We start from the raw sequence: 20,693 nt of genomic DNA, 5'->3' as shown, positions 1-20,693 counted from the left end.
AGCAGTGTGGTGCCATAAGTCCTTACCACAAATTTCCAATTGTCTCTACTGGTCTCAGCTGACAGCAGGAAAAGGTCGAATTCGGCATAGCATGCTTAGTGGTTTGCAGATAAAAGAATATCGCTAGTGCAGTAAGAGACCTTTAAATGATCCCTCATAGGATTGTGGTGTAAGAGCCCAAATATTTTCCTTGTAAGAGATATCACTATGAAGCTGCCCAACTATGGTTTAACTGAGCAACGTGGCTCATTACTGAGACTCTAGACTCAACACTCGGGAGCATGTTAGTTCGTATGTGTCCAACTGTCCAGATTTAGCTTCCCAGGCTTCTCTTACTCACTTAAGCCAGGTATTCAGATGGTCTCTCTGAAGTGGACATATTTGATTTCCTAAGCATCCTTCCCCAATCCAGTCATGTACTCAGTCTCTAATGACATAATTATTGACAATATGTTAAACTTCAGTCACCCTTAATTTCTTTTTCCAACTGTGATTTATACAGATGTTAGCTCTTCACAGGTTCATATGATTTCCACTCCATCCATAAACAAACTTTGCTCTACTTATGAACTCTTCAGTGACAGTTAGGAATCTGAAAAATTATGGTGGAAAATTAAATTATTATTTACTAATTTTGTTGTTAAAATTGACTAAAGACGGACATAACGTGACTGTTGCAATTACCTACAAGTGTACATAGTTACTGGAGGTAAAGTGTATAGAAAATTATAAAATACTGGTGTTTTGTTACAAACCATGTAATTATTGTGCAAATTATATTAAATAAATGTAAATGTCATGTGACTAGGGCCTCCCTTCGAGTAGACCGTTGGCAAGTATTTCGATTTGACGCCACTTCGGCGACTTGCGTGTCGAAGAGGGTGAAATGGTGATGATTAGGACAACACAACACCCAGTCGCTGAGCGGAGAAAATCTCCGACCCAGCCAGGGTTGAACCTGGGCCCTTAGGATTGACATTATGTCACGCTGATCACTCAGCTACCGGGGGGCGGACGCAAATTATGTTATACATTAGTGAAAGATGTTGTGAGAACCTGAGAGAGTTCTAGTCCTCCACAAATTCGCTAAGTAGGTCAAAGTCTTCTATTCAGTCGATTGTCTAATTTTCTGGTGTGGCAGTAGAAGACAGCAATATGAAAGCTGAAATTTTTATTTCTCCATTTAAAAAACATTTGCACAGGGTGATAGTACAGACATACTATCTTGCGACCATCACACAGACTCACATATGGAGGACATAGAAATGACATCCCTGGCGATGAGAAGCAACTAATAAAGCTGTAAACAAATCAAGTCCCCAGGTCTGGCTGGAATCCCAGTTTGACTTTACAGAAAATACTCTTTGTCTTTGATCCCTTACACACCTTGCATTTCTCGTGAATCTCTTACCCAGTGCAAAGTCTGACGCTACTGGAAAAAAGCACAAGTGGTTCCTGTATATAAACTAAACTCCTCCGGACAGGCCATGAAGGCCCAAAGGTACCGACCGGCTGCCATGTCATCCTGAGCCCACAGGTGTCACTGGATGCGGATATGGAGGGGCATGTGGTCAGCACCGGCCGTACGTCAGTTTCCGAGGCCGGAGCCATTACTCCTCAATCAAGTAGCTCCTCAGTTTGCCTCACAAGGGCTGAGTGCACCCCGCTTGCCTACAGTGCTCGGCAGGCCGAATGGTCACCCATCCAAGTGCTAGCCCAGCCCAACAGCGCTTAACTTCAGTGATCTGATAGGAACCAGTGTTACCACTGCGGCAAGGCCATTGGCCTCCTGTATATAATAAGGGTAAAAGAACAGATGCACAAAAGTACAGACCAATGGCCTTAACAGTGATTTGCTGCAGAATTCTTAAGTATATTCTACATTCGGATATGATACATTCCCCAAAAGAGAAAAACTTCTGCCCACAAATCAGCACAGATTTAGAAAGCGTTGCTTGGGTAAACCTCGGCTTGCCCTTTTCTCATGATATCCTGTGAATCATGGATGAAGGGCAACAGGCAAATTTTCTGTCTCTAGATTTTTCAAAAAGCGTTTGACATGATGCCTCACTGCAGACTGTCAATGAGGGCCCAAATAGATTCTCAGATATACGAGTGGCTCGAAGGCTTTTTAAGTAATAGAGCCCAGTATGTTACCCACAACAGCAAGTCTTAGTCAGAGACCAAGCTATCATCAGGAGCGCCCCAGGAAAGTGTGTTGTGACCACTCTTTTCATCTACATACATAAGCAAATCTGACAGATAGGTTGAGCAGCAGTCGGTGACTATTTGGTGACGACATTGTAGTATATGGGAAAGAATCACCATTGAGTGACTGTAGAAGAGTACAGGATGATTTTGACAGAATTTCTATTTGGTGTGACGAAAAGCAGCTTGTTTAAATGTAGAAAAATGTAAACTGATGCAAGTGAGTAAAAATAACAACACTGTAACATTCAAATACTGCATTTAGTAGTGTGCTGCTAGATGCAGGTGAATGGTCAGCTTAGGCAAGTTCTACAGATATGCTCCATGAACTCAAATGAGAATTCATGGTGGGAAGAAGCCATTCTTTCTGCAAAACACTGTTGAGAAAGTTCAGAGAACTGGCATTTGTGGTTCATTGCACAAAGATTCTACTTCCACTAACATTCATCTCATGTAAGGACCGCAAAGACAAGATACAAGAAATTAGGGCCCATATAGAAGCATATAGATAGTTGTTTTTTCCCTCTCTCCATTTACGAGTGGAACACAAAAGGAGATGACTAGCAGTTGTACAAAGTATCCTCTGCCATGCACTGCTGGTAGCTTGCAGAGTATGTGTGTAGTCACAGATGTCATAGAATAAATATTATCTTTCAATCTGTGTTGAATAACATTTTATTCTTATCATTGAATACATCACCAAAAGTAATCAATTTTTGCAATGTAACTGGATAGATAAAAAAATCTACTCACAAAGTGGTGGCAGGAGAAAATACACATAAAGGTAGTGAAAATTGCAAGCTTCCAGGGCCGGTGGCTGCATCTTCTGGCAGAAGGGTTGAAGAGGAAAGAAGAGGGGCGAAGAAAAAGGACTTGTGAGGTTTCATTCTCATCCCATCTGGCATTCTGGGCGACCTTTCCGAACTCTCCGCATTTCCTAAACTTCACCAGTCCTTTTCCTTCATGCCTCTTCCTTGCCCATACAACCCTTATGCCAGAAGAAGGAACCATTGGCTCCAAAAATTTGCAAATTTCATTATCTTTATGTGTGCTTTTTTGTACTGCTGCTTGATGAGTAAATTTTTTGTCTATACAATTACATTACGTTAACATTGAATATGTTTCAATACTCACTTTGTGTTCGTTTATATGCATTGTTTTCTTTCTAGGCCGCCTGGTTGATAACAAACAGAACCAGTTGAACAAAGATGAAATGTTAAATATGATAAGACATGGTGCAAATCATGTATTTGCATCAAAAGATTCTGAAATTACTGATGAGGATATAGATACTATACTGCAGAAAGGAGAAGCCAAAGTGAGTTGACAGTGAAGATTCTCTAGTTGTTACTTATATAGTGTTAAGAATGCAAGTAGACAACATGACTGGCTAATAATTACCTGTGGGAGATGGATAATATCTCTACTCGGGACAGTAAAAAAAATGTAGAACAGGGAAAAAATGAATCTTTGGTGAAGGTGGGGGAGGGCCAGTTTACCTAAACTCTAGCAGTGGCATCTCCAGGTTGGAATACCAACAGTATTAGGAGAAGGATAAATTTCTACTCACCATAAGGATGACGTGTTGAGTTTCAGACAGGTATGCAGAAGAGACTGTTACACATTTAGTTTTTGCCCAAGGCCTTCTTCAGAAAAGAAACGACACAAGAGTCACACAAGTAAGCACACCTCGCACAAACATGATGACTGTCTCTGGCAGCTCGGACTGGGCTCCGAGCTGTCGGAGATGTCTGTCGTGTGCATTAGGTGTGCTTGGTTATGTGACTGTGTGTGTTTTCTTTTCTGAAGAAGGCTTTGGGAGAAAGCTGTATGTGTAACAGCCTTTTTGTTATGCCGGACTGCAAATAAGGGTGTTATCTTTCCAGTGAGCAGCAACCTATCCTTTTCCTAATATTGTTGATTACCCAAACTCTAGGTTGAAAGGGACCCTTTTGTTTCGAGAGCAAGGGGAATCAATCCCCTTTACATATCTGAAGATGGAATATGAAGAGCAAAAAGTTAGGCTCAATATTTTCAGTTGTTGGGAATAGAAGTTTCACATCCTGGCCAACCATTCTGTCACCTTACAATTTTAAACGTTTTCTCTTTATCACGTCCTGCTTAGACAGTGTCATTTTTTTGTATCAACTATACATTGTAGTGTTAAGTTTTCAAATTTCAATTGTGTGTTAAATAGAAACACAAGAAAAATAATTTCTTTTATTCTTTCTTGGAAGTGGATAGCAAAACCCATCCACATTACTTGTATTAGTGTTTAATGTAGATGTTATATACATTATGTGTCTTTCATCTGCCTGCAGACGGAAGAACTGAGGCAGAAACTGGCAGGCCTGGGAGAATCTTCTCTCCGAAACTTCACAATGGATACATCGACAGCGGACTCGGTTTACCAGTTTGAGGGAGAAGACTACAGGTTAGATACATTAGATGTTTGCAATCAAGTATAGTACACAGTTATAATGTAATTGGGTAGATAAAAAAATCTACTCGTCAAGCGGCGGCAGGGGGAAACACACATAAAGGTACTGAAATTTGCAAGCTTTCAGAGCCAGTGGCTCCTCCTCCTGGCAGGAGGCTTTAGGGGGGAAGGAAGAGGGGTGAAGCAAAAGGACTTCTGGGGAGGTTTAGGCTATTTTAAGCTCCACCTTTCCTGGCACCGCTTGTTGAGTAGATTTTTTTATCCATCCAGTTACAGAATATTTTCAGAGATTCGTTATTTTTGTCAATATACAAAGGCAGTATGTTTTAGAATGTCCAGCTAGGTTGACAATTCCATTTTTATTATACTATTTCAGTGACTGGCTCTGATGTCTTCGCAGGCACAGAACTTGATGAAGTCAGTTGGATTCATCACCGAAATAATATGCGTAAAATAGAATTGTCACTCCTGCTGTAGACCCAGAAGCATAACATCCATCAGACATTCAAGAAAAAGCTCAGAAATCGATGTTTCATTAATTTGATATCATTATCAGATACTGGAATGACCTAGGGATCCAGACAATAATGCAGCATTATGATAGAGTAACTAAGTTACGGAAGACAGAAATGGTATAGTGGAAAGTTCTTGGTAGAATATAAATAATGGAAGGAGTAAAGGCAATAACATGCCATGTTGGTGAGACATTGAGTGAGTGATAGTCAAATAAACAAGACTGGGAATGTTAGTAAAACTACATTGTCCCAGCACTGGAGCTCGAGTAAAAGGTAGTCAGCCCGGATAATGCGTCATGCCGGTGTGTGTGTGTGTGTGTGTGTGTGTGTGTGTGTGTTTAGGTGTGTTTGTGTGTTTATTATCCCTCCTCCTCCTCTCTCCCCATACTAGATAGCTCTGAAGCATCATTTTCAGTCTCGTCCAATACGTGATTCACATAATTATATACAACCTTCCAAGTTCTGAAACACAACTTTTAGTGTCTGTTGAAGGATTACAGCAACATGGTGTTGTATGGTGGTGGGTGTTGTAAGCAGCATCCTAGAGGTACCTTTACAAGAAGAAGTCAGGTGAAGATAAATCAGGAGACCAAGTGGGTCGCAATCCCTTCAAAATGAAAAGTCTGACCTAGATAAGTCATGGTAATGTTGGTTGCATGAAACATAGCATTGTCCTGTTCAACCCATATGTACGGAGCAGGTTTTCAGCTATACAGTTTAAAATTATTATATGATCTGTAGATTAGACCCACTGTCCCGTTAAAATATGTGATGATTGACCTGCACAGCATTCCACACCAAACACTCATCTTTTGTGCATGAAATGGGTACTCTTACAGTGGATCTGGATTTCCTGTAGCCCAAATATGAGTTTTGTGCCTTTGCATATACAGTTAGTTGGAACTGTACCTCTTCAGACCAAAATGAATCATTGACCTTTTCCCCACCTGGAATTACAGATCAAGTGTGAACCACTGACAGAGAGCTATACTTTTTCTGTTATTTTCGTGTAACAGCATGTGGAGAACAAGAACTGTGTAGAGCTGCATCTTTAAATGCTTGTACAGTGCTTTGTAAGCACTGTCAGTGAAGAGACCAGGGTCATTATACAGTGGTCATTCAGACTTTGTGGGAAGCTTGCACTTCAGTTAATTTTTCTAGTGTTAATACTTAGTCAGGCACTTCTGTCTGCATCACTGTGTTTTCCTGTCTTCTGTAACTTGTCGTACAGGAGCTTGATGTGAATTTGTACTTCTGTGAAGTTACTCTGAGTCTCATTGTAACTGGAACATCTAATGTACTGGGTGACAATGGATACATCCTGGTGTAATGCATAATCTATTTATTACTTACTTAAGCAAGGATCATACCTGCAACAAAAATGAAACATTCTACCATGTGGTTGTGTCATTACTTGAACATCGTAACAATGGAAAGAGCAGATAGCCTCCAAATGCTGTCCACTGTTTTATAGTCACACAGTATCAAACTGAGAGTCCTACACTGTGGCTTGTAATTTGAAGCTCCACTGTGGCTCCTAATTTGAAGCTCTTCCCACTAAAACATGTTCAATCATTTCGATATATAGGTTCATCTGTAACATAAAATAGTAAACTAGTGCACAAATTGGTGAAATTTTAAGTCTCCCATTGGATCATCTTATTGTTATTTGGCAATAATAATCTAAAAAGTTTGTGATCATTTGTACTGGCCACAGATATATTTTTGTTAATTTGTATTCTCCTCTGTTGGTGAGCAAGATATACAAATATATGTGAAATGATTTGTTTTAAGACGATTTCTGTATATTCTTTACATATTTTTTGGAGACTGAATGTTTTTATATTTCAGAGAAAAACAAAAAGTTTTGGGAATTGGAAGTTGGATCGAACCACCAAAAAGAGAGAGGAAGGCTAACTATGCTGTGGATGCATACTTCAGAGAAGCTCTTAGAGTGTCTGAGCCTAAAGCTCCCAAGGCAAGTGTTTGAACTTCTTTTTTTCCCCTATCCATGATCCATGTTTATTGGGGTGTGCTTATACTATACTAAGGAAATATGTTCTTTTAGGAACCATATTAATATTGTAGTAACTTAATACTAGGATTTCATTGTTAGCTATTATGTAACAAAAGAAGTTGTTGCTTCATTCCAATGTTGGTGTCACATGCTTAAAGCGTCAAAACGTTTCACCTAAAAACTAAATATGAAGGTAATTCAGGTATGGTGCTTCCAAATTTGAGTATTTTACATAAAATTTCTGTTTGCTTCTCATCGTTTCAGAAGCAGGAGCAAGTATTTTGACCGTATTACATCTGGTTTCTTCCTTACGTGTGACACGCTCTTTTAATGTGATACAGCAAGAAGTTAAATAGAGTTTGATTCATCAGTTATCAGTATGCGAACTTCTGTGATGTTTGGTAGTTTATAATTCTGGTTTCATTATTAGAACTAAAATAATTTACAGAAAGCAATGCATATCTAGAAAGTTGAAGCAGACGATATGAAGCACACATGACTGGTGTGCAGCTCTTGTGATTGAGAGCAATGGAGTGCACTGCAATATATGACCACATATACTGAAATAAGGACATAGCTAACATGTACAGTTCTTGAGTCCTCCATTTGGAAAACAAAGGACAAAAGCTAGATCTCTTTTAGCCCATAAAATTAATAAACATCACGCATACAGTTCTTATTTCCTTTTAAATGATTAAACACAACTTTCCATCATTCCTGTCTTCAGCTTCACTTTCTCATCCGAGTAAAGTTCTCATACTGCCTGTAACATTTAACTCATCCAGTTTGGTTTGTAATTTCATGTAAATGTGTAAAACAATTATAAATAAGCTACAGGTTTGTGTGTAGATCTTCTGCAATTACATTACTCCATAAACTATGAAGGTTATTTATGTTAAAATGGTAGGTGATTTATTGGGAAATTTGCAGCATAATTTATAATCTCAAACCATCTCATTTGTGTTTTCTCTTTTTTAGCATTAATGTTAGTGCTAACAAACCAAAATACTAAAGTTTTTAGGTCTGCTCGTACTTTGACCTTTTACTTGATATTGCCTTAAAAGTATGAGAGAGAATTACCGTAGTGACATCCCCCTCCCCTCCCCCTTCTGCATTAAAAGGGGGGAGGAATAGATAACTTACCAAACGAAAGCATTGGTATGTTGATAGACACAATAACAAACACACACACAAATTTCAAGCTTTCGCAACCCACGGTTTCATCAGGAAAGAGGGAAGGAGAGGGAAAGACGATAGGATGTGGTTTTTAAGGAGAGGATGAGGAGTCATTCCAATCCCAGAAGAAAGACTTACCTTGGGGACGGGTGGGGGTGGGAGGGGGACAGGTATACACTCGCGCGCGCGCACACACACACACATCCGCACAGACACAAGCAGACATATGTAAAGGCAAAGAGTTTAGTCTCAACTAAAGTTTTTAGGTCTGCTCATACTTTGACCTTTTACTTGATATTGCCTTAAAAGTACAAGAGAGAATCTCGAGTTGCTTTCTAGTTCACCTTTATCTCTCCCTATATATTTTTATTTTTATTTTCATTTGAGCCTTATGTTACACTTTCCACATTCTAATACCATGTCACCCTCACAACATCCCCACAACAACCCCATTAAGTTTTATTTACATTCCCTCCGCAAACATGCCTTCGCCCTAGCCAGATTACGCTCACATATTTTATTTACTCAGGCTTGTCTGACATTTGGCATTACCCCCAAAGGCCTCACACTTAAAAGTTCCCATCTCTGGCTGTAACCCGTCTTTCCATCAGTCCCTATACCAGTTCCAAACTGAACAGTCCATAGCCCTCACCCACCTAATCCTTCACGTACACATCAACTCAGCCAATGAACACACCCGTCAACTCCTATCCTTAATAAAAGTCCTCAATCTTTCCTCTCCCACATCCACACCAGCTGTTCAGAGCATCCTCCTAGAGGCCAACCGCAAATTAGAACAGCATGCCACCCTCCACATCAAAAAACTGTTCAGTCTCCTGGTTTCCCACCTCCGGAAAGGCAACTCACTCACCCTCCACAACCTTTCCAGCAAACCTCAACCTCCTCTCATTGCACACAGACCCAGTCTCTCCCATCTACTCAATCTCCCAATTCCAGCTCCACTGCCCCCAAAACCTCAAAATTCTAATCAACACAATCTGGAACCACAACACCCCAATTCAGTAGTTAACCTTTCTTTCAAACCTCTCTCCCAACCCGAAACCTCTGTCCTATCCAAAGGCCTCACCTTCAGCCCTACTCCCAGATTCAACCAAACAGCCCTTGTCAAAGATTTACTGTCCTACAATCGTAGTCTCTTCTGGAAATATCACTTTGCCATGAAGAAAAATAATCCTGATCCTACTCCTAATGATCCAAGTCCCCAAGACACTATCCAAATTGAACCCTGCCTGGAACAGTTCCGTCCTCCGTCACAGCGAGACCCACCTCCTCTTCCTCAAAATCACCTTCTCAAACCTTCCAGGAATTTCTTACTTCAAGCCTTGCCTCTCAATCCTTCTTGAAAAACCTCAATCCTACTCCCAACATCCCCACAGCCGAAGCCCAGGCTATCCGTGATCTGAAGGCTGACCGATCCATCGTCATTCTTCCAGTGGACAAGGGTTCCACGACCGTGGTACTTGGTCGTTGGGAGTATGTGGCTGAGGGACTGCGTCAGCTTTCAGAAAACACTACATACAAAGTTTGCCAAGGTAATCCCATTCCTGATGTCCAGGCGGAGCTTCAAGGAATCCTCAGAACCTTAGGCCCCCTACAAAACCTTTCACCTGACTCCATCAACCTCCTGACCTCACCGACACCTCGCACCCCTACCTTCTACCTACATCCTAAAAGTCACAAACTCAATCATCCTGGCCGCCCCATTGTAGCTGGTTACCAAGCCCCCACAGAACTTATCTCTGCCTACGTAGCTCAACACCTTCAACCCATTACATGCAGTCTCCCATCCTTCATCAAAGACACCAACCACTTTCTTGAACGCCTGGAATCCTTACCCAATCTGTTACCCCCGGAAACCATCCTTGTAACCATTGATGCCACTTCCCTATACACAAATATCCCGCACGTCCAGGGCCTCGCTGCGATGGAGCACTTCCTTTGACGCCGATCACCTGCCACCGTACCTAGAACCTCTTTCCTCATTACCTTAGCCAGCTTCATCCTAACTCACAACTTCTTCACTTTTGAAGGCCAGACATACCAACAATTAAAGGGAACAGCCTTGGGTACCAGGATAGCCCCCTCGTATGCCAACCTATTTATGGGTTGCTTAGAGGAAGCCTTCGTGGTTACCCAGGCCTGCCAACCCAAAGTTTGGTACAGATTTATTGATGACATGTTCATGATCTGGACTCACAGTGAAGGAGAACTCCAGAATTTCCTCTCCAACCTCAACTCCTCTGGCTCCATCAGATTCACCTGGTCCTACTCCAAATCCCATGCCACTTTCCTCGACATTGACCTCCATCTGTCCAATGGCCAGCTTCACACATCTGTCAAAAAAAGCCCAAACTCTTTGCCTTTACATATGTCTGCTTGTGTCTGTGTATGTGCGGATGTGTGTGTGTGTGTGTGTGTGTGTGTGTGTGTGTGTGTGTGTGTGTGTGTGTGTGTGTGTGTGAGAGAGTGTGTGTGTGTGTGTGTGCGAGCGCGCGCGTGTGCGTGTGCGCGCTCACGTATACCTGTCCCTTTTTCCCCCCCAAGGTAAGTCTTTCCGCTCCCGGGATTGGAATGACTCCTTACCCTCTCCTTTAAAACCCACATCCTTTCGTCTTTCCCTCTCCTTCCCTCTTTCCTGATGAAGCAACCGTGGGTTGCGAAAGCTTGATATTTGTGTGTGTGTGTGTTTGTGTGTTTTTTATTGTGTCTATCTACCAGCGCTTTCCCGTTCGGTAAGTCACAGCATCTTTTTTTAATATATTTTTCCCATATGGAATTTTTCTTTCTATATATATTTTAGTAAAGGAAAATAATACTGTTCATAACCAATGAAGTCCTCCTAGAGCCTAAAATACTATTTTGTTTCTATGTCAATCAGTATAAACTTACTTTTAATTTTTCCTAAAAGTGAACTGACAACCTGCATTGTCCATTATTTTTCAGAAGCAAAATAGTTATCAATGTGTGTGTCATTTGGTGACAATACAACATTTTAAAGGTGGATGCTGATGACTGTGCTTAATTACTAGACAACGAAGAGCAGTACACTGAGTTAAAAAGTGTTAAAACTCTCAGTGGTTTTAGGATGGCTATTGGGGATCAATGTTTGTTGAGAGCAGTATTGTCAGTTGAAGGGTTTAATTACACCACTATTAACTAAATGCAGAAGTAAAAATAATCTTAATTAAATTGGTGTACTTAGTTTCTTGTAATGGTGCTGACTTTCACTTTATGTATAAATGTGTGTAAATCCACATGTATTACAGCCTTCAAAGTTCCCACACATATCATAACATTTAAAGTTCACTCCTCAGCTCCTTGTGCTATTGCCTCACTCAGCCCACGTGGGTACAGTTGAGAATTGTTACTTGTGTGCCTTCAAATTGAGGCACAGCAGATTGTAAATTACTGGAGAGTTCACAGGCATCTTCCTGTCGCAGCATATTTGTGAAAGTGTCACAGTTGTAATTTATTAGGGTATTTATGAAACTTACCATTGCTTTTGTTACATCATGTGTGTGTAAACCCCCCCAAAGGGCATTGTGGAACATATCACAGTTCACTTTTTTTAATGTATGTAGTAATGGATTGTATGCATAAAAATAGGAGAAGGCATCAGAAGTCTTTGGATGTAGACATGGTTGGACATCCAAAGGTATGCTGCTTCCAGTATTTGGGGTTTTTGTTCCTAAATATAAAATTGTTCACCAAGCAACAACTGTTTCTTTCTTGTGTCCTTAGGCTCCTCGACCTCCAAAGCAGCCAATTGTGCAAGACTTCCAGTTTTTCCCACCACGTCTCTTTGAATTATTAGATCAAGAAATCTATTACTTTAGGAAAACTGTTGGTTACAAAGTAAGTAAATACCCATAACTCATTGCTTGAACATTTTTCTACACAGTAGTTGCTACTTGAATTGGTGTTTCATTAATTAAATTTTGGTGCAACTCCTGAAAGGTTCCAAAAAATCCAGAATTAGGATCAGATGCCTCACGCATCCAGAAAGAAGAGCAGAGGAAAATAGATGAGGCACAGCCACTAACAGAAGAAGAAATAATGGAGAAAGAGAAACTTCTTACACAGGTAAAGTGCTTGGTTTTAACCCACTGATAAGTAGCCTAGGTTGACACTACGGCAAAAAATAAACCAATTTACAATTGCTACAGGGATTCACAAACTGGACGAAACGAGATTTCAACCAATTCATTAAAGCAAATGAAAAATACGGGAGAGATGATATAGAGAACATATCAAAAGAAGTCGAAGGAAAGACTGCGGAGGAGGTTCTGGAGTACAGTCAAGTATTCTGGGAACGGTGTCACGAGTTGCAGGATATTGACAGGATTATGGCGCAAATTGATAGAGGAGAAGCTAAAATACAACGGCGTGCCAGCATCAAGAAGGCTCTAGATGCAAAGGTAATTCATAAATTTGTATTCCCACATACTGTGTAATCTACTGAACACTGCATTGTATTATCAGTACTTTGAAGGAAATACACCTTTGATTACATTCTCTTCATGGTACAATCTTTCCAATCTCAGTGGTCGTAAATGCCTGGATTCAGTAAGTACAAATACGAGAAAGTGAAGTGGAGGGCTTTTCAAGATTCAACTGTATTTTTACTGTAGCATTCAGTCCAAAAACTTGTGATGCAGCAGCCAATGCTGGTCTATTCTGTGCAAGTTTGTCGATCTCTGGGTGACTGCTGCATCCAGTTGAACCTGAATATTGTATTCAAGCCTTGGTCTCCCCCCCCCACATACCCTCCCCCCCTCCCAGTCCACTCTCTGCTTCCATTACCAAAGTAATTATTCCTTGTTGGTCCAGGAGCTCTGAACTTCAGCATTCTTCTGTAACACATTTCAAGAGCTTCTATTCTCTTCTTGGCTCAACAGTTTACAATCCACATTTTATTTCCATAGAAGACTACACTCCAGATGAATACTTTCAGAAAACACTTCTGCATGTTCATATGTTTCTCTGGACCCCCTCCATAGCTGAATGGTTAGCATCTCTGCCTTTGGGATCGAAAGACCTCGGTTTGATTCCCAGTACCACCTCTCTCTCTCTCTCTCTCTCTCTCTCTCTCTCTCTCTCTCTCTCTATCTCTCCCTCCCTCCCTCTCCCCCCCCCTCCACTCCCCACTCCCCCCCCCCCCCCCTCTTTAAGAATGTCTGGAATGGGGTCCACTTAGCCTCATGAGGCCAAATGAAGAGCTGTTCGGACAAAGAAGCAGTGGCATTATAGGATTCATCTACTGGAAACAATGGCTTGAAGAATTGGTGACATGCTGATCACGTGTCCAAGGATAGTAAATCCTTTTACTGCTTTATAGGCAGAAGACAGACTTTTGGAACAGGCCTGAGGCCTAATCTTTGAGTAATGTTTACATCACATAATTCCCTTTTTCAGAAAGCCTTTCTTATAATTGCTATTCTCTGTTTTATGTCCTCTTTACTTCAGACCCCAAATAGTGAAACTCATCTAAAGCTATTAGTTTCTGATTTCACAGTATGGCCTGACTTAATTAAGTTACACTCCATTACTTGTGTTTTACTTTCATTGATTTTCATTCTCTGTATTTTATCTCAGATAAATTTATAATTTTGAAGATTCCATTTGAGCCAGCATTATCAAAAGTTTTTTCTAAACCAAAAATGTTATAAATGTGGCTTTGTTTATCTAAAACCTACATTCTAGGAAAAGTTGTGGGGTCAGTGTTGCCCCACATTCCTATATTTCTTATAAAACCAAACATATATTCCACCAGGTCAGCTTCTACCAATTTTTCCATTCTTCTTTGAAATGCTTCATTTTAGTATTTTGGTTCAGTAATATGCGCACCTGCCTGCAGCTGTCTTCTTTGTTAATGGAATTATTACATACTGACAATATTTCACATGTATCATATACCGTGCTCAGTTTTGTCATATATTAAATATAGAGAAAGAGTTATATTTTGTAAATTTCACATATTAACTCTGTTATTTGACTGGGTTCAGCTTGTGTGTTGACCTTACAGCTACTTTCATGTCCCTGACTCACAGTAACCGTGCAGACCCCACAAGTGCTGAAACAAGTACCCAGAACCCTGCATACTGCAGGATATTTGGTCTGGAACGTAACATATAATGAGAATCTGTTTTGTGATTCACTTTATTTTCTGCCACTGCTCCACTTTTCATCAAAAGCGCCTCTAGACTGTGAAAGTAGCAACTGGACCTCAGTTACCATTTTATTCATGCCACCTGCGTTCTCACCTTGTTAGGCTTGAAAATGCCTCTTTTTTTCCCTCAAAACAGTTTTTTCCCACTGCATTCCTGTTTTGGAGGTGTGCGCTTTTTCCCAGTGTCTCTTCTGTGTTTTTTTTAACATATGCAAGAAGTAGGAATTGTCATTGCCTTAAATACAGTCCCTGAGAGAGAAAAGTGAAACACCCAGAAGGGGAGGAAGAAATGAAATGACACTTCACAGACTGTGGAGAGTATGTGATGTTATTCTTTTGATTACAGTATCAAATTACATTTACAAAGAATTTGGCAGTATGAGCCCAGTTATCAGTATGACGTTTCACCCCCTCTAGCCCAGATGCCCGCACTGATTCGTTCAGGAAGAATGTCCTAAAGCTGTTGTATCCTTTCCTGAGGCAATTTGGCCCACAACTGTTGTAACTGGTCTTTGAGACATGAGCTACTGGCACTGGTACTTTGTTGACGCCCAAGCCGGTCCCACGTTCCATCGGGAACTGATATGGGGATCTTGCTGGGCACTGTACTACATCAGTGTCAAGTACTCAGTTCATGAAGATTTGTGCCACTTGTGCATTAGCATTGTCCTGCTGAAAAGTCGCACCATGACACCGTCACCTGAGACATAAGAAATGAGGATGCAGAATGTCTGTGACGTACCATTGTGCTGTCAGAATTTACTCAGTCACCACCAGCCGTGCTGTGAAGCCATACCCAATGGCACCCCCCACCATGACACTAGGAATAATACTGCTCTGCCTCTCTAAAACATTGGGAGAATGGGTCCTCCTCTCAGGCCTCTGCCATACTTGTCAATGATTGTCACTTGGGATAGTGCGGAACTGTGATTCGCCACTGAACACAGTGTGATGCCATTCATCAGCTGTCTATAGTTCCCAGTCATGGCACTACTCTAAATGCAGCCCTTTGTGTTGTAATCTTAACAACAGCCTACACTGTGGATGATAATTCTCTAGTCGAGCTGCTGCTAGTCTCTGACCAGTGATGCTGCATGACACAGAATGTAGCATCTTTGATTGGCAGGTGAAGGGGTTAGAATGTGATTGGTGCACAGTGCGACAAATTTCCTTTGTCATGTGCAGATGTGGTCAGCTGCAAGCTTGATGACAAATATGTCCGCCCTCAAGTTTCTGTGCTGTCCAACATTGAGCCACGGTCACATTCGAATGTCTTGCAAATCTGGATACTGCACAATTTGACCAGCCAGCCAAATGGAGATCTACAATGAGCCCCCTTTCAAACTCTTGCCAGGTGCTGATAACTTTGTCTCACATTGACACATGGCATCCTCATGTCCTTCACAGTAAATCACTCAACGTCTGACACTGTTCATGCTCATTATATACCCTGTCAGACCTGATAATAACACTAATGCACTTTGGTGACTGTTCTACCTGTCACAGAAAATTGCAACTCTAATCATTTACATACCCGATGATGGTTTGTATGGATGCAACGCTACATTGCCATCTCACCATATCTTCTGTGGCTTCCATTTTTTGTTGGGCAGTGTATGTGTCTGTCTCAACAATAATCACCTCATTTGAGTGGACTCCATAATTTGTGAACCAAGTGTTTGGGATCAAGAAAAATCCTAGGGAGCCAGATTGTGCGGACAGGAGGGATGGGAGACAGCAGCAGTTCACGCAGTTTTGTGACAACAACTCCAGGTGGATTGTCATGGTGAAGCAGCACTTACTTCTTCACCAAACACAGCCATGTGTCTTCATTGTTTTGTTGAAGTTTTCCAATATCTCTCTGTGTGTACAATGCCCTTCTTGCTTTAACTGTTCCAAAAATAACTTGAAAGATGAAAGATGTGTCTGCTCCATGCTTATCTGCAGCAGTCATGGCATCCATCAAGCTAACAGTGTTTTCATTCCCAACTTAACATGTGAAATACAAACTGCTGCTCTCGTGGATGCACCTATGGCTAGTACATTAGCATACTTTAATGATGAGAGAGAATCATGTTATGGAATTCGGAGTTTGGTAACCACATTTGCTGGGTGTCCTGGACAATCCTTATTCCATCCATGTATAAATTCATTGAGTAAATATTTATCCCTTATCATTGATGGAAAAACATCCAATTGTGCTTTCATTTTCTTGCACGTTTTTCATCTAAAAGCGAAAAGGATGTCACTAACAAATTTGCAATTTTTCCATCTTTGCAATAACTGTATATTACAGCTTACTAAACTGGATACCAACACCATTTTTTTGTGTGTGCGCGCCATCACTAACAGTAACACTAACTTGAATTAACAGTGACATCCATCTTCATACATTGGTACTTATTGAACCAACTTCATACATTTTCTCCTTTCCATTTGTTGTAAATTTCACACTCAGTAATCCTATTCTGTTTTATCTCCATCCTACTTAATGTTTTCTATATCTTTTATCCATTTTTACAGTGGCAATTTTGTAGCAGCCTTCTCCCTCGGCCTGTGCCCCTCCCTCTCCACACACTTCCTCCTTCTTTTTCTTTGTTGCTTTCCAATTTGATCCTGTTCTTTTCCTTGCAATTTTTTTTTTTCATGTCTTTTTTTCATGTCTTTACCAAATCCACCGGTTAGTCCCTCAACCGTTAGGGGTAAAACCCAATGGGACTCGGGGCAAGTAAGGCTAGCAACCTGCTTCCCTGGTACTTTAAATATGATGCTGGCAATAATCAGAGCAAAATGCCTCGGACCTTTGGAGGTGACGGAGTCCCACCTCTAACTGACAAACCAGGGACTCCTAAGATACGACTTGGCAAACAAATGGTAATGAGATGGGGAGCTATTAATATCAATGGGGGCTACTCTGGGAAGAAGGTAGAGCTGGCAGAGGCTGCAAGTAAGATGGGGCTGGACGTTTTAGCTGTTAGTGACATTCGGGTAAGGGGTGAGAAAGAAGAGGAAGTGGGAGAATACAAGGTCTACCTGTCAGGAGTCAAAGCAGGAATAGCACAATGGGGTGTAGGGCTTTACATCAGGAAAGAAATGGAACCCAGCGTAGTTGCAATAAGGTATGTAAACGAACGACTGATGTGGATAGATTTGACAGTGTCTAGCAAGAAAATTAGGATTGTGTCAGTATATTCGCATTGTGAAGGGACAGATCAAGATAAGATGGATAGTTTTTATGAGGCACTCAGTGATGTAGTTGTTAGAGTAAAGGACAAGGACAGTGTTCTGCTCAAGGGTGATTTTAACGCCAGGATTGGAAATCGAACAGAAGGGTATGAAAAGGTTATGGGTAAATTTGGAGAGGATATGGAGGCCAACAGGAACAGGAAACAACTCTTGGATTTCTGTGCCAGTATGGGCTTAGTAATCACAAACTCCTTTTTTAAACATAAGAACATTCACCGGTATACTTGGGAAGGCAGGGGAACCAGATCTGTCATTGACTATATAATAACAGATCAGGAATTCAGGAAGGCTGTGAGGGACACACGTGTATTCAGGGGATTCTTTGATGACACTGATCATTATTTAATCTGCAGTAAAATTGGGATTGTGAGGCCGAAAGTGCAGGGGGTCAGGTCCATATGTAGGAGGATAAGAGTGGAGAAACTTCAGGATAAGGAAATCAGGCACAAGTACATAACAGCGATCTCAGAAAGGTACCAGTTAGTTGAATGTAGTCAATTACAGTCATTGGAAAAGGAATGGACAAGGTACAGGGACACAGTACTAGAAGTGGCTAAAGAATGTCTTGGAACAGTAGTGTTTAAAAGTAGGATGAAGCAAACAGCTTGGTGGAATGATACAGTCAAGGCAGCCTGTAAAAGGAAAAAGAAGGCGTATCAAAAATGGCTACATACCAGAACCCACGTAGATAGAGAAAGTTATGTTGAAGAAAGAAACAAAGCCAAACAGATAATTGCAGCATCGAAGAAGAAATCGTGGGAAGACTTTGGAAACAGGTTGGAGACTATGGGTCAAGCTGCTGGAAAACCATTCTGGAGTGTAATTAGCAGTCTTCGAAAGGGAGGTAAGAAGGAAATGACAAGTATTTTGGACAGGCCAGGAAAACTGCTGGTGAATCCTGTGGATGCCTTGGGCAGATGGAGGGAATATTTTGAAGAGTTACTCACTGTAGGTGAAAATGCGATCAGTAATGTTTCAGATTTCGAGGTAGAATGGGATAGGAATGATGATGGAAATAGGATCACATTTGAGGAAGTGGAAAAAATGGTCAATAGATTACAGTGCAATAAAGCGGCTGGGGTGGATGAAATTAAGTCGGAACTCATCAAATTCAGTGGAATGTCAGGTCTTAAATGGCTACACAGGATAATTGAAATGGCCTGGGAGTCGGGACAGGTTCCATCAGACTGGACAAAAGCTGTAATCACACCAATCTTTAAACATGGAAACAGAAAAGATTGTAACAACTACAGAGGTATCTCTTTAATCAGCATTGTGGGTAAAATCTTCGCAGGTATTGTTGAAAGGAAAGTGCGAGTATTAGTTGAGGACCAATTGGATGAAAATCAGTGTGGGTTTAGGGCTCTTAGAGGTTGTCAGGACCAGATCTTTAGCTTATGGCAAATAACGGAGAAGTGTTATGAGTGGAACAGGGAATTGTATCTATGCTTTATAGATCTAGAAAAGGCTTATGACCGGGTCCCTAGGAGGAAATTGTCTGTTCTACAAGATTATGGAATAGGAGGCAAACTTTTGCAAGCAATTAAAGGTCTTTACATGGATAGTCAGGCAGCAGTTAGAGTTGACGGTAAATTGAGTTCATGGTTCAGAGTAGTTTCAGGGGTAAGACAAGGCTGCAACCTGTCTCCACTGTTGTTCATATTATTTATGGATCATATGTTGAAAACAATAGACTGGCTGGGTGAGATTAAGATTTGTGAACACAAAATAAGCAGTCTTGCATATGCGGATGACTTAGTTGTGATGGCAGATTCGATTGGAAGTTTGCAAAGTAATATTTCAGAGCTAGATCAGAAATGTAAGGACTATGGTATGAAGATTAGCATCTCCAAAACGAAAGTAACGTCAGTGGGAAAGAAATATAAACGGATTGAGTGCCAAATAAGAGGAACAAAGTTAGAACAGGTGGACGATTTCAAATACTTAGGATGCATACTCTCACAGGATGGCAACATAGTGAAAGAACTGGAAGCAAGGTGTAGCAAAGCTAATGCAGTGAGCGCTCAGCTACGATCTACTCTCTTCTGCAAGAAGGAAGTCAGTACCAAGACTAAGTTATCTGTGCACCGTTCAATCTTTCGACCAACTTTGTTGTATGGGAGCGAAAGCTGGGTGGATTCAGGTTACCTTATCAACAAGGTTGAGGTTACGGATATGAAAGTAGCTAGGATGATTGCAGGTACTAGTAGATGGGAACAATGGCAGGAGGGTGTCCACAATGAGGAAATCAAAGAAAAACTGGGAATGAACTCTATAGATGTAGCAGTCAGGGCGAACAGGCTTAGATGGTGGGGTCATGTTACACGCATGAGAGAAGCAAGGTTACCCAAGAGACTCATGGATTCAGCAGTAGAGGGTAGGAGGAGTCGGGGCAGACCAAGGAGAAGGTACCTGGATTCGGTTAAGAATGATTTTGAAGTAATAGGTTTAACATCAGAAGAGGCACCAATGTTAGCACTGAATAGGGGATCATGGAGGAACTGTATAAGGGGGGCTATGCTCCAGACTGAACGCTGAAAGGCATAATCAGTCTTAAATGATGATGATGATGATGATGTCTTTAACACTCAACTGGGCATCCCAATATTGGAACATGAGTGGGTGCATGGTGTACTTTGTACACATGTACAGAATAGCTGTCGTTTGTGTCACCAGGATAAATCTACATGAACTAATTCACAGTTTTAATCTTAGTTTAATGAGACAACAGTAAAATAAACTTATATGAGCTACATCACTATTCAGTTAAACAATAATAAAATAAAGTTTCATTTTTGTCAGTGTGTTGCTGCGTACGACTGTTACCCACAGTAGTGATCCAATTGCAGCATTGCACAGTGCAGTTGCATCAGATCCCAGCCAAACACTTATTCAGCTACT

General features: G+C 41.0%; 1 protein-coding gene across 1 annotated transcript in view; it reads left to right on the top strand.

Moving 5' to 3' along the window:
* The window catches only part of LOC126473204 (chromatin-remodeling complex ATPase chain Iswi), a 126,141-nt gene that overhangs the window by 97,661 nt on the left and 7,787 nt on the right, over positions 1-20,693 (top strand). The window contains exons 13-18 of the mRNA XM_050100107.1: positions 3,378-3,526; positions 4,530-4,642; positions 7,015-7,141; positions 12,119-12,232; positions 12,335-12,460; positions 12,544-12,795. Of these exons, the coding sequence (XP_049956064.1) occupies positions 3,378-3,526; positions 4,530-4,642; positions 7,015-7,141; positions 12,119-12,232; positions 12,335-12,460; positions 12,544-12,795 (881 nt within the window). The remainder of the gene's footprint in view (positions 1-3,377; positions 3,527-4,529; positions 4,643-7,014; positions 7,142-12,118; positions 12,233-12,334; positions 12,461-12,543; positions 12,796-20,693) is intronic.

This window comes from Schistocerca serialis, chromosome 4 (assembly GCF_023864345.2).
Source record: "Schistocerca serialis cubense isolate TAMUIC-IGC-003099 chromosome 4, iqSchSeri2.2, whole genome shotgun sequence".
In the NCBI taxonomy this organism is placed as follows: Eukaryota; Metazoa; Arthropoda; class Insecta; order Orthoptera; family Acrididae; genus Schistocerca; species Schistocerca serialis.
The sequence above is the reverse complement of the archived record's forward strand: the minus strand, read 5'-3'. Positions and strand labels throughout refer to the sequence as shown.